The sequence below is a fragment of the Quercus robur genome, chromosome 9 (genome assembly GCF_932294415.1).
Source record: "Quercus robur chromosome 9, dhQueRobu3.1, whole genome shotgun sequence".
Taxonomy (NCBI): Eukaryota; Viridiplantae; Streptophyta; class Magnoliopsida; order Fagales; family Fagaceae; genus Quercus; species Quercus robur.
The window spans coordinates 48468578-48483563 of NC_065542.1; the positions used below are offsets into that span (position 1 = coordinate 48468578).

A 14986-nucleotide genomic window follows, 5' to 3' on the forward strand; every position below is an offset into this window, starting at 1 on the left:
TATTCTCTCTAGAATTGCCCCCCCCCCCCCCTTCTTCTCATCCTTGTTTCTTATTTATAGCGTGAGATTAGTGGGAATGCCATGATTATCTCTATTTATAAGTGGAAATGATGGTCCAATTCCATCGTGTTCAAGTGGGCTGCTCGGCAGAGATATCACTTGTGGCAACACCGGGAAACCGAAATGCTGCTTTGCCGAGCAATCACACTCCCGACCAAGCTAAGATTGATTAGGTGTGTGATTCACTTTCGATGCTACGAGTGACATGATCCTGTTATGTTTATTGGGCTCATACCAGGTCTTGAGAAGTGCTTGGATCAAGGTCATGAGTCTGATGATGAGATGGCAAGGTGTTACATCCCAAGGACAAGGCCCAAGGCCCAAAGGGCCTGGGTCCCTGTCCCGTACAATGTTTCGGGGCTAGAGTCCAAGGCCTAATGACCCCGGGGCATCCCCATACAGTTGGCAATATGTCTTTGCAAGCTCACCAAATGAAAAATTTGATCTTATTACAAACCTTGACCACCCAGCCCAAATTGATTTCCATATATGGTTGTTTTGCAATTGGTTGGGTGATTAGTCGTGAAAGGAACTCACTTGTTGGGTTTGAATCATCTTATATGCACTTTTGACCAAAAATTGACTCCTGCTTGTGTATGCCCAAGTTTAGATGTCTTGCACCGGTCCATTACTCAACATGATGGATTTAATAACCTCAACTTCATTTGGGGGGGGGGGGGGGGGAGAGACATATCAATCAAGGATACTCACCGAGATCTTGTATTTGGATAAATGAGGTAATCCATTTTTTTTTGTTTTTGAGAATCGAGGTAATCCATTGTTGACATTGTTAGGCACAGGGACACCACCTTAAAAGATGATGGGGTTGGGAGCCATCAGTCTTGTCAAAATTTGAATCTTGTTTCCAGTCCCTACTCGCCATCTCACACCATTTTCTAAGACAAATCTTGTTGTCATTATGCTTTTCTATACCTAACTTCTAGATTTTGGTGATGGGGCTTCTAAGAAGGATGTATTAGGAAAGTACTTTGATTTGAAGACCTTGTAGAACAATGAGTGCCTACAAAGTTTAGGCCAACTCAATCAATGCACTTTCTTTTCTTGCGACCTTTGACCACCAAAATTTGCTCATTATGTACCTTAAAAGTTGGTCGTGTTGGATTGTTTGAATGAAATGCGATCCATAACTTGCTTAGGAGTTGTTTGGTACATATGTTTAAATATATGTTTTCAGTTTTTAAACAATATTACACGCATTTTCACACTTTTTTACCCACACGTATTTCTAAAAAAATTGAAAATTATTGTTTAAACAGACATACTAAATAGACCCTTAATCACTCAAATTCTTTAAAACCGTATACCTCTTGCCATTGGACCCACACTAGCCCTAATTTTTTTTTTTTTTTTTCAAATGGGAGGACTTTATTTATTATAGTCTTATTAACAACTAAATGATTCTCTATTTTGAAAAAATAATACACATTAAATAATATTAAACTCAATTATTAGTTGTGATTCACATTTTTAAAAGAAAAAAATATAAGAAAATACCTAATTTTACAACATGCTAAAGTGATTAATTGTAAATAGTCAACATGTTATGGCCACCATTTTTTTTACCATTTTTAATTGACTACTCCAACAAATTGTAAAATAGGGTGTGTCTATAATATCATTGTTTTTGGAAAAGAAAATCATATCTATATTGCACAATATGAGTTCTTCATGTTTTTCTTACTACTTATAAAATGTTATTTAAAAAAAAATAGAGTGTTAGATAAACGTTAAATGCTAATCAAATTCCCCCTAGCAAAATCCTTTTTTATTATTATTGTTCTTCTATAGGTACTTTTTCTGTCAAATGTATCATCCTATTTAATCTCAATTGTTTATTTATTATTATACAAAACATATATATTAAATAAGTCAATGCCCTATATTGATTGTGTTATTTTAATTTTTTATACATATTTCAATTATGGAAAATGCTAACGAGTGCGCATTGGTTAAGAATCCAGTTAAAAAAAGTTTTTATGAGAAAAGAAAAAAAAATTAATGTTTTGACAAATTTTTTCATTTCTCATAAAAGTGATGTCAAAATTTTCCTAAAATAGATTGTTAATGAGTGCCCTTAGACACTCGTTAGCATGACCCTTCAATTATTATAATAAATGAGGGGAACCGGCTTATCATAATCGGTAGACAAAACTCAAGATAAGAGATGAGATGGATTGGGGTCTTCAAGCAATATAAAAAGAAGCCCAACAGGCCACAATGTACACAGGGCTTTTACAAGATCTAGGAACGATGCATAATAAAAAAAAAAATTTGCAAAAACTACAAAGCAGTTAACAATTTAGTATAATGTAAATTGACTCAATTATGCAAGAAAGTCGACATTTGCCACAAAAATACCCTTAAAAGCACACCTTTCCACACATTGCAGAAGAAAAAAATACACAGATTTGTCTCTCAGGACCTTCACAACATTGAATACAAACCACTTTTTTTAGAAGACCAAGTAATTAACTTAACCAGTAGTACGATATAAATGCTTAAGCATGCAACACCATGTAGCAAATACAGAGATTCTAACGAACCTTTATTTCCACTTGCACGCACCTAAAACTTCAAGACTACCATCACACACACACAGACACACACCCTACACATCAATCAAACATCTTTTTGATTTTTTTGTTTTTTTAATCGTCAATCTCATCATCTTCTTCGACGTGACCTTCATGTTCAATATCATCTGTAAATTTTAAATCTTCATCATCAGTTGGAAACATTGCTGCTTTATTATCCTCTTCATGTTCTTCTTCAGCTAGTTTATAATCTTCGTCATCGGTCAAAACTGCTTCTTTAGGTTCAACTTTCTCGGATTCAGTTGGTGTACTAACTGCCTCTGTGGTGGGCAACTTTTTGTCACAACCACCGCAACACTCCTTTTTTGTTTCTTCTGTTTGGTTTGTCACCTCTGAGACTTTTGCATCATCAGCCTGCAATATCACCAGGTCATACAATCTGTTAGGAAGAATAATAATGGTCAATGCAAAGTTCATATATGTTAAGGAGATATATGTCTGAAAACTTTGGATCACGTCTGTGTATCATTCAAAGTTTTTGCTCAATGAATATGTATTAATTAGACATTAGTTACATTTTTCTACACTGATATAGCTAAATGATGATTTTCATGTTTTGCAATGAAGTATATATCATTGAGAACATTCCTCCTGAAGAGTTTTTGAGAAGATATTGATGCATAATATATTTCACACTTGTACGAATCCAAAAAGTGCTTTAAAATGAAGGTCATAATTTAGAATAGGGATCAAATCACATGATATTTTAGAGAATTGAATATGTTGTAAGAGTTACACCCTGATTATGCAACATGGTATGCAATGATTTAAATAATGGTTTCCCTTTTTATTAAAAAAAAAAAAAAACCTTTTTGGCTAAGTAATTAAGGGCTCTACTTCGGATCGATGTCTTTTACAAGTTGAGTGGCTTTTTGAAATAGCATATGAAATAGCCCTTCTTTTTATATGTTCTACATTTAAATTAAAGTAGATGTATCTTTTTCAATTGGGTTCACAAAAGAAAGTGTCTAATTCATCCAAGCACAACATGGATCCTATAAGTATTCACTTATAAAATGTATAAACCCAAAGAGTAATGCTTTAAAGTTTAAACGCAATATTTTTCGAAACATATTCATAATTATGAGTTTTTTTTTTTTTTTTTCCCTTTTCATAACTATTGAGTTAATAAATTATTATTGATTTATGTACAGAGATTCATTATTGTTTACCATTAATAATTTGTTATCTCAACAATTATGGAAAAAAAAACTTACTGGACTTTTTGAAACTAAAATTACTTTCAAGGATTATATTGATGGGTTTATAACAGCAAAATTAGGTGCCAATTCAGGATAAATTACGACCAGAATCCAGAAAACAACATTTAAAGCTTTATCAATCTCTTTCAGGGAACGTAGACGGAATTAAGAGAGAGAGAGAGAGAGAGAGAGATGTTAAATTACAATACTAATTAATATATATATATATATAATGATTATTAAGGTAAAAAAAATTATCAAAAAGAAAAAAAAAATTAGCGCCAAATTCTTTGTGTAGAGTCTGTAGACTAGATGGTGTATTGATCTTGTATTCTTGTTATCGCTTCTAATCGTTACTTTCTTGTTGCATGCACGGTAGAATAGATGGTTCCAAGATCTTCTTTGATGAAATTGCCGAGACTTACAATACAAATTATGTTTGTTCAACGTAAATCCAGATATATCCTTTCTTAATAGCCTTTGCTAAACTAATACATAAACAAGTATGTTAGGTAAAGCTTATGCTAGTCTTCTTACACAAAAATATGCTTATCAATTACAAAAATGAAAGAAGTTTATTAGTCCAACTTTACAATTGGTTTCCAAAGAAAAAAACCTTTAATTAATTATTAACGAAATTCTAGTTAAGAGAGACTCATAAATTGAGTGCTAGAAAGAGAGAGAGAGCACCTGAACGGAAGCCATGGAGAGAATTGAGCAAGAAATATAGCAAAGCAAGGGACAATGAGATGAGAGGCAAGTTGGATGTTGCTGAATGAAATGAAATGTGAAGAGTGATACGGCCTATATATAGTGCAGCTAAAAGGTTGATTCACAGAGTCAAACGGAAATGCCCAGTGTTCATTCCATGCTCTTTCTCTCATGCTTTCTTCAAACACACACCTTCTCTCTCCCCCAATATTTTTGGACTAAACATTGTTAGGAATCTCTTTTCCATTACTTAAACCTTGCTTTAGTAAATGTATGATTCGAAACATTTACTACAATTGAGTAATCACTTTTTACCAATTCCCTTGAATAGTTCATTTATGTTTGTATTGCAAACTTTTATTTTAAGTTTTTATAAGTAGATAGTGGAGGAGGGAATGTGGAGTTCATATTATAGACATAAAGTAATACAAATGATGCATATAGAGTGATAAATTAGAAAAAGTATTCCCTCCAAATTCCTTCAACGTACAATCCATATGTAAAATACCTGACATTTAAAATCAAGGTACGTAAACCACACAAATCCATTTAAACGAGTATTAGGATGAGAATAGAATGGTGCAATAAAAATTAATTTGTTTTTAACTGCAACAGGTGGAAAAGGTTGATTTAAACCTTGATTACTGGAAGAATCTAGGAATGCCACTTTGTTCTAAGTTTACAAGGCTCTTAACAATATAAAAATTAAATGTGAATCAAATTCAATGCTTCCTAAATTTGTAATACGTTTCAAATTAAGTAAAATTTATAGTGGTGTATATCCAAAAGAGTCTAACTCTTAAATACACAACACGGACTTTAAACCTCTTTAACTTAATCCTACATTGAAAAATGAGTGCGAGTTAAAGTGATTTAAAGCATGTGTTGTATATCCAAGAGTTAGGCCTTTTTGGATATACATCACTGTAAGTTTCTTTAAAAAGCCTTCTTTCCTTCTCCCGTGTGTGTTAAAAATACTTAGTATTCTAAATAAAATAAAATAAATTAAAAAAAAAAAAGTAAAACTTCCAAGAAAACCATATGAAAAGGAATTGTTGTCAAGCTATATCAATTATTTAAGTAGCATATATAGTGTGCTTCATCATGCCCTTCCTGCATGCCACGCTAAATTTAAGGAGAAAAGAAGTAAACTGATAATGCACATAATGTTGCTTAATTAACAAAACAAAGATACGATAATTACTTTCTTGAAAATACGTCAAGTGAAAGAACAGGATGAATAAAGAGGGGGTGGAAAAGCAACGGTAATCTTAGCTATACCCTCCATCATTGATCACTTTAATCACTTCAGGAACCAATGCTTATCCCACGTGTCAATAATATATTGGACACATTTGCTAGACTAGCAAAGATGGAAGAATATTTAGTGGGTCCTGATGCATTGAAAATGTTCAAAGAGGATCGGTGGTGGAGTTTTTGATGCATGCGAACCATTTACTAAAGTTCCAATGCTAAAGTGAATTATTCAGCAAAAACTAAAAATAATGCTAAAGTGATTTGTTCCCTCTTGTTGTAAGATGCATTTCCCAATTGAATTCTAACTTTTCCCAATGGGATTGCAACTTTTGCTGCTTTTTAATTTAAGTTCCTATATACGATCGGATGAGCTGGGCAAGCATGTTGTGCAAAGATATGGCCAAGGTTTCTCTTTTGCCTCGATCGTAGTTGGCTCTAAAAGGGACTATTAGTTAAAGGTTGATACTTTGCTATGATTTAGGAGAAGTTTGTGTTTGCAATGAGATGGCAAGTTTTATGCTCCGGATTGTAGGGATATATATATATATATATATATCAAAATAAGGATTAAAATAGATTTTTTTTTTTTTTTGGTAAAAATATGACATTCATAAACTAACCAGCAGGTCCAGCACCAACAGATGTTCTTCTCTCATAGTACAAACCAAAATTCAAAATAAAAGCGTGCAATGTCCACAAGTGGGCTCAAAAATAACAAAGTCATGGTGAATTGTTGATTATTTCCTAGCCAAGGAATATGTGCATTTATTAGCTTTATGGTAGCAATGATTCATCTTCACTTGAGAAATTTGGCCGATAAGAATCCTACAATCTATAATAAGAGATGCATTATGTAAATTACAATTTTACTCATTAGAAATCCAGTCAAACACAGCTTTAACATCAATTTCAATCTCCATGGCCAAAATGTTAAGGATAACACATAACTTTAGCCCATCCCTAAGAGCCCAGAGTTCCGCATATACATTGGAAGTCTAGAAATAGGAGTGTGCAACGAACTTGCCAACCCGTCAAAATTAACCCGACCCGACCCAACCCAACCCACCAGGTTAGGTCGATTTTTGTGGGTTGTGTTTGGTCAAGAAATTTTTATTTTTATTTTTATTTTTTATAATTTTTACAGTGGGTTGAGTTGGGTTCAGGTCATGAGATTTACAATCCGCCTAACCTGACCCGACACACCTATATTTAATATCTTGTTAAAATTAAAAAAATAAATTATATAATTTGTTATTTAGTTTTATTCCCCTCTTCCTAAATAAAACACAAACCCTAAGTTTTTATCATATAATTTGTGTTTGTTTGGTGTTATTGTAAACACTGCATTTTGTAACTCTTAGGACTTGGGTCCCGTTCTTTAATGATATTAGAATTCTTGTATGTTACGTGTACAATACACGTATGTCTAAAAAAAAAAAAAAAAAAAAAAAAAACCTCCAGTCTGATGTTTTCCTTTCAACAGTATGGACATATACGTGGTATTTTCAAATGAAAAGTACAATTCGTGTTATATTGATAACGTCTAACGTTTATTTGCTAAAAAACAGAAAAGATAAATGTTAAGAAAGAGTCCCAATAATTACAAATACTCAAAAGTGAACCTACAAGCTTCGGCAGTTTTACCCCTGCTCTTTTATTCCTTGGAAACTAGAAATTATCACATTTGTGCCTCACACCGGACGTCTCTACACAATACACTAGCAAGTTCTTTCTCCCAATTTAATGTATTTTTGGCATAAAATAATTAATGTATTTGATTTTCTCATTTAAATATTTTGTTTAATATACAATGTTTATGCTTGTAGTTTTAGTACTGGGAACCTTGGACTGGTTGGAATAGTAAAAATTGAAAGGCAAAAAAATGGTTTAAAAAAAAGTAAAAAAAGTTTATTATATTATATTATTGAATAAATATATTTTTACTTGTTCATGATTTAATTTTAATATGAACATATTTAACGGATTTATTTGCAAATGAATCCGTATTTTTAATCACGAAATTTTCAAAAATAAACATATCATACATGTCTTATACATGTATATTCTTTCTTCGTTTTTGTATTTTTATGCCGAATTTTTAAAACGTACTTTTTTAAAAAAAAATTGCCAAAACAAACACGTTTGTATATATTTACTATACTATATATATACATATATACCGTATTTTACTAACTACGAGCTTGTACCACTACCACCCAACACCAGGTTTATTCCATCTGACATTAATCACTTGAAGATTCCAGAGAAGAGTGGCATCCTTCCGAAAAGATGAGCTAGAATTCTTTTCCAACCAAAGACACAAGTCGATGCTAAAATAATCATGCATCTCAGAACAAATTGGAGTTCTTTCCCAAAAGGCCCTAGCATATGAGCAATCTCTAAGAACATGGAGGACGTTTTCCCTGCCATTGTTACAGATTTGGCAATGGACATCCTCGGTTAAACCTCTTCTTAAGAATTTCTTTCGTAGGGATACTTTGCAAGATACACTTCCAAATAAAAGTTTGGATTTTAGGCAGTGTGTCAAGCTTCCAAATCCACTTCCCAGTGAAAGTTGGAGGCTGGTTATAGTCATTTTTAGCAATACATAGGCAGCACACAATTTTGCCATCACAAGAATGAGGGGCAGGAAAAGGAATTGCCCTCTGCTCCTTTGTGTTTCCTGAAGATTAAAATAGATTTGGTTGTTACTTTTTAGGATGTGAGAAACAAGTTCTTTTGTAATGACATACTCCATTGAAGTTAGTGTTTCATTTTGTCCTCTGCTCCATTGAAGAGGAATTGCCCTCTGCTCCATTGAAGTTAGTGTTTCATTTTGTCTAGAAGCAAAAAAACGACAATATGTTGAATAAAATTTTGTTTATTACATTTCAGTTTCATCGGTTTTACCAAGAACCCAAAGAAGGTTTCTTGCTTTTGTTGTTGTCGATAATTTATTTTGTATTGATTGGTTTTGATCCAACATACGTGTCAAGTAACTGGGATTTGGCCGTTGGGTATGTGTCTGAAATGGCCTTCAAATTTGTTTTGGGTATTTTTTGGATGATGGATCTTGAAGTTCATAATGGTGAGCCCGTTTAAGCATCTTGTCGAGCATGTATCCAAAATATATTCAAGCATCTTGTCGAGCATGTATGCAAAAAATAAATTGATTACTCGTGAAAACGAAATTTTGAACTCTTCCTTGATTTGAAGATTTGATAACTCTAAAGTCTAAACTGACTGAACGGATAATGATTGGTGGACAATTTTTGTCCTTTGGTAACAATGTTCTATGTGTCTGTTTCAAGGGATGTGTCCCATTATAACAGAGTTTGTTCATGGGAATCTAGAGCCCACAGTCTATATGACTATATTCAATCTCTAAACATTTTGATATGTTTTGTTTATAAAAATAAGGAGTAATTAGTGGATTCTAATCAGCTCAACTAATAAAGTCTTTTGTCATTGAATTAGAAATTCATCTGAGGTGACCTTTGTTAGAGTTTCATAATCCATGTCTCCCTCTCTCCATTAGAACAATACTTTTAAGGCACAAAATATAAAAGAAAATTGATCAAACAGCCTCTCAAGAAAAACTCTCTCACCTAATGTTGTCAACCTATATATTGTTTTTGAAAAAAATGCTAAAATTAGTCAGCACCAAGATTCAAACCTAGCTTCTCTAGGCTGATATGCATGTCCAACATATCGAACATTATGGAAAATTATATAAACACAATTTATGAATTAAATTTAATAAAAATTTAAATTATGTAATGATTTCAAAATTAGAAAATTCGTAAAAGGAAATTGTAAGACTTTATGTATTTATATGTGTTTTTTTTTTCGTTAATATATGAAGTTTTTTTATATTAGATTTTGTATAATTTAAGTTTCTTAATGACTACCCTCAAAACAATTCCTAAAGCTGATACCACATGCTATTTATTTATTTAAGAGGCAACAACTATGGTAAAAGCTATATCCAAAAATTACTATCAAAAAGAAAAGAGTAATAACAAAGAAAACACATACTACATACATCGCACAAATTAACAGTGAAATTAGATATGAAAATGACTTTGTCTGTGGCGGATTGAGAATGAATTGAATGTAGTGACTATATTTCTTCGTGCTGTTCAACAGAAGATAAGAACCAATCTCGTGAACGTCCAACTTTTCCAATTAAGCATTGAAAAAAAAAAAAACATACTCATTACATTATTGAACCAACACAAAAACGACAAACCAAATTATTCCTTCAAAGTTGAAATCCAATAGAAGGCCACTTTACTTCTGCATGTTACTTCAGGCCACACAGACACGTAGAGTACAAAAACGATAGGATTGCAGACACACCTATTCTCACAATTTTACAATCTGCTCATTTGTGAAATTGTGAGTGGTTGAAGAAAAGTGGTGAGTGCCATCTCGACAAAAAGTGCCCTTTATCTAAAATTATTCCTACACAACCAATGGCCAAGGCATGTCTTCATTTTTCAGTATAAATTGATAGACAAAGAAGCACCCGTGAGTCAGTGGCCCTCTAATGCAGCCAATTCTCATTCACGGGCACCAAACATGTGGTTCATAATCATACACTCCATTCTCTATATAATTGAATCATTTGTGTCGCCATGAATATTGTGAGTACGCAGTGAAGTGACTAATTAAGTTTGTTGTAGCTAGGAATATAATAGTAAGCACGGAGATGGGAAAGAAGTTAGTGATGTTAATGTTGGTTGTTTTGTTGGTTGAAAGGTCGAGTGCAGTGACCTTGTGTAAGATGGATGATAATGGATTTGCAGCCTGCAAGCCAGCAGTGACTCAGCCCAACCCAGTTGATCCAACACCCGAGTGTTGCAAGGCTATCTCTGGGGCTGACTTGCCATGCCTTTGTTCATATAAGAACTCAATGGTTCTGCCTGCTCTTGGGATTGATCCAAATCTTGCCATGGGACTTCCTGCCAAGTGCAATATCACCCCTCCTGCCAATTGCTAAGGTCTTCTCTCTCTCACATATCTATTACTATTACCATTTGTTGGCCTTTTCGTTTAGCTGTTTAACTTATTTTGTTTATGTTGTTTTTAAAATCTTATTCATTAAAATTTAGGTATACTTTAACACAATTTTAGCAAAAAAAACCAAATAAACTACATATACCATCTTTTTGTGTAGTCCATGCTGCTAGAATAGCTTGATCCACCATACATGCTTCCAGCATGGGCATGGCCCATGGGCGGCCGTTACATTAAGGCTGGCATAAATTTTATATATATATATATATATATAATTTAAAATTTTTTTATTTTAACCCTATAAAATAAAAAATTTGAACACCCAATCCTAAATTTTGTTTAAACCCAACTGAAATAAGTTTGAATATGATCATTTTAATGTTATTTTTACAATATTGTAACAATAATATATGGGAAATGGTAATTGACTTTTATCTAGACCCACAATTGACACAATTGTTTTATCTACCTCTATCATATATTTTTATCTAATTGATATTACATATAAATATAATAAGTTATTATTAATTTGACAAAAAAGTATGATTAGTTATTTAATTATATTTGTTTACGCATTCAATAATTGTTGTCTTAATGATTTTTAAACTATTAATAACTTTTTTGGACTATATATTGGACAATTTAGTTGTATTGTACTAAATTGTATTTAGAATACTACTATAGATTATTGTATATAATATTGAAGTTGCATATATATAAAAAGAAAAAGATTAATCATTTTATTTTTTACTCACCCTGCATCACAAATGACAAATTCTTAGCTCCGCCATTACTGACCCTCCTAAAAAAAAATTCTTAGAACAGCCAGTGAGCTTGGGCTATAAATTTTACCTCTTATGATGACATCTTTTTCTATAGTCCATGCTAACGAAATTCAGCAATTAAAAATGTATTAACCAAGCTACGACGTGCCCTCTCTCCTTTCCAATTTGAGTGTGATGAGATTTGTCATAAGAAGAAAATGATTGTGATGTAGTAGCTATATTTCCACTCACAAATGTCTGATATGCTAATTAGTCGCGGGTGATGGGTGATGGGCACTTCCCGAGTTTGCGACGCCCCATGAAATTCATCTTATGATATAAGATCTCATGGGCATTCTCTCATCAACAATTGGTGTTAGGGATGTTCACGGTGCGATGCGATGCGGTGTGGTTTTTAGGCTATTTTTAGCACTGCACTTTGCGGTGCGGTTTAGCTAAAACCATAACTGGTGCGGTTTAGCTAAAACCATAACTGCACCGCACTTTGTTTTTGCGGTCATATGTGCGGTATGGTGCAGTATAGTGCGGTTTAGAGTTTAACCAAAACTATAACCGCACCGCACCTCATTTTTACGGTCATATGCGATACTATGTATAAGATGCGGTTTGAAGTCGGTATATTTTTCAAATTTTGGACTTTTCCTACTCAGTTCAAAACTAATTTTTCCTTTTTTTTGGGCCAAGTTTTTAATTATTGAGCTAGTTTTTCTTTATTTTGGATTGGTTTTTCTAGTCAACACTTGCTAGGGTTATTAAACTTTTTTTTTTTTAATGAAAACTAGGGTTATTAAACTATTAATAATATATTTAATATTAAAAATAAATAAATATATTAATATATAGAGAGGGTGCGGTGTGGTGTGGTGTGGTTTGTGCGGTTTTCTTATTATAAAACCGCAAACTACATTGCACCATGTGGTGTGGTGCGGTGCACTATTACTTGCAGTGCAGTGCAGTAGTTATACCATTTTACGGGCGGTTTTGGTGCGGTTTATGCAATTTGGTGAACACCCCTAATTGGTGTTTTGTTATATTCATTTATTCATAAAACAAGAGTCAACTGTAAATTCAGGTTTAAGTTAAATTCTTTCTCAAAAAAAAAAAAAAGGTTTAAGTTAAATTATTAAACAAATCATTTTTTTTTTTTTAATGTAGTAACGAGCGAGCTCATAAGTATGGAGCTCGATTTGATTATAATGTAGATTGTATATTTGTATACATATATATATATATATATATATATAAAATATGTTTATAGACTTGAGATTAGATTATTTAAGTTTGGAAATAAGTTTATAATATATGAAGGTATAATTTTTTTTTAATAAATTAAATAATCCATTTCATAGTAAGAGTTACAAATAATTTCTAGCCATACAAAAAATTGGTGAATCTAATTTTTATAAGTTAATTGAACAAAATTTTTCTATTTAATTAGTTAACTTAAATAATATAATCTTAACTATAACTTAGTTATTAATTATTATCCTATATTTGTGAAGAGATTAAAAAATTAATCATGAAATTTAATTTAAATAATAGAAAAATAAGTTAATCAAGTAACCCTCGACAAACTCAGGTTTATTAAAAAGAAGAAGAATCAAGCATAAATATATAATTTAGCTTAGTATTGCATATATATATATATATATATATATAGTTGTAGGAGGTCCTTAGAGCTTGCGAAACAGTAAAAGACCCCAATGCCTTTAGCCATTACATACTGTTCACGGGCCACTTAAGTTTGGTGACTCGTACAGTACTCCAATTACATTAATCTTAGTTAGGCCATCAGTTACTTATTTTGTGAACATTTTGTAGGCTTGCCCAATACTTTCCTTTTCGGCTGTCTTCTCCTTAAACCTATCTCTATTGCTCAGAATCTTTTTGAAACCAGAAGGGCCCATGGTTTAAGCCTTTAGCAAGATTTAAAAAAAAAAAGTGGGTTAAGGAAATAATGCATAATTTACTACAACAATATTTTTATTTTTTGCTGAGTACTACTACGATAATATTAATTTTTTTTTTTTTAAGAAGAAGGTTGTATCTTTATTACAAAAGAATAGTCAAATCAACTATGATTACAGTACTAAGATGTGGAGAAATACCCTTTATCCTTCAATCAGATAACCATAAGCAAAAAACAATTCATGGTCACTCTTCAAAGAGTTGATAATGATCTCCAAGTCTCCTTCCACAATGACGGAAGAGAGGCCAATATCTTGAGTAAAAGTAACAGCCTTAACTACAGCTAGAGCTTCCACAATAGCCACAAAGTTTAGAAGTGATACCTTCTCAGCCATTGCAGCTATAACTTGACCCTTCTCATCGCATATCACCACTCCCAGTCCTGCCATATTCTCCTCTTTGATAACTGCACCATCAAAGTTAACCCTAAGGCAAGGTCGAGTTGGGGGTTTCCATTTGACATGTTGGGGTACATGATACAATTAACTTGGTCGTTCTATTCCTAATTAATTCACATATATTTTTTATATAATATAAGCGTAAATTATTATATCATTTTTTCTATTTCCTCTTTGTCTTTTATCATTAACATTTATTAATGCTTAATTCTGCCAAACTAATAGGGTCCAAATTTGTTGTCTTTTTCATTCTTTCAGGTATTTTGAAGGAATCTACTACACATTCATGTTGTCAGAGTCACAATTGCAATTCTAGGGTTGCGAATTATCCAAACTATCTGCTGTCTTTACTAGCTTGTTTTACTCTTTATTTCCCCCAAAACATTGTCGTGTTGAATGTAGTCTGAGCAAGTTATTTGGATTATGTCATGTACTCTTTTGAATTGTGTTGTAAAATATTTGAATTTATGAAACAACTTTATCAGAAAATAGTGCAATAGTGAAAGACTCAAAGCCTACGCAAAAACCTATCCAAAAAAAAAAAAGCCTACGCAAAAAACAATGAAAACTATAAACATGTTTACACGGCATACAATTTAGTTGGATATTATATATAATTACTCATTTACCTTAGAGAGATTATTTTCCTAAATGGCAAATAATCCATACTTCATGAGTTCAAACTATTTTCTTTTCTTACATTTTCTCAAAATCCAATCACAAAAAATATAGAGTATGTATGCTTGTGATTTAGAACCATACCTAAAAACACTTAATAGTTAATACCCCCATCCCGAAAGAAGGGGAAAAAAAACTTCTCAATCAAAATGTTTTGAAAATTCATTAAAAAAAAATAAAAAAAAACTAAATTCACACAAAAATTGAAGACAATCTGATTCATCAATTCGAAAAAAAAAATGATTAAACTACAAGTGAAATGATTATGATTCTTAACTAATTTTGAACTC

The 14986-nt window shown here is 32.2% G+C and overlaps 1 protein-coding gene and 1 long non-coding RNA gene across 2 annotated transcripts; one reads left to right on the forward strand and one right to left on the reverse strand.

Annotated features, from left to right (window-relative positions):
• Positions 1-2436: 2436 nt before the first annotated feature.
• LOC126698818 (uncharacterized) lies at positions 2437-4734 on the reverse strand. The gene is made up of 2 exons (XM_050396283.1): positions 4568-4734; positions 2437-3029 (listed from the first exon to the last, which is right to left on the reverse strand). Exons 1-2 carry the CDS (start codon positions 4580-4582, stop codon positions 2730-2732), a joined length of 315 nt encoding a protein of 104 aa, XP_050252240.1. The 5' UTR covers positions 4583-4734; the 3' UTR covers positions 2437-2729.
• Positions 4735-10201: 5467 nt separating this feature from the next.
• On the forward strand, positions 10202-14507 carry LOC126698819 (uncharacterized). The gene is made up of 2 exons (XR_007646597.1): positions 10202-10851; positions 14277-14507. It is a non-coding gene; the product is annotated as an uncharacterized LOC126698819 (long non-coding RNA).
• The last annotated feature ends 479 nt before the right edge of the window (positions 14508-14986 follow it).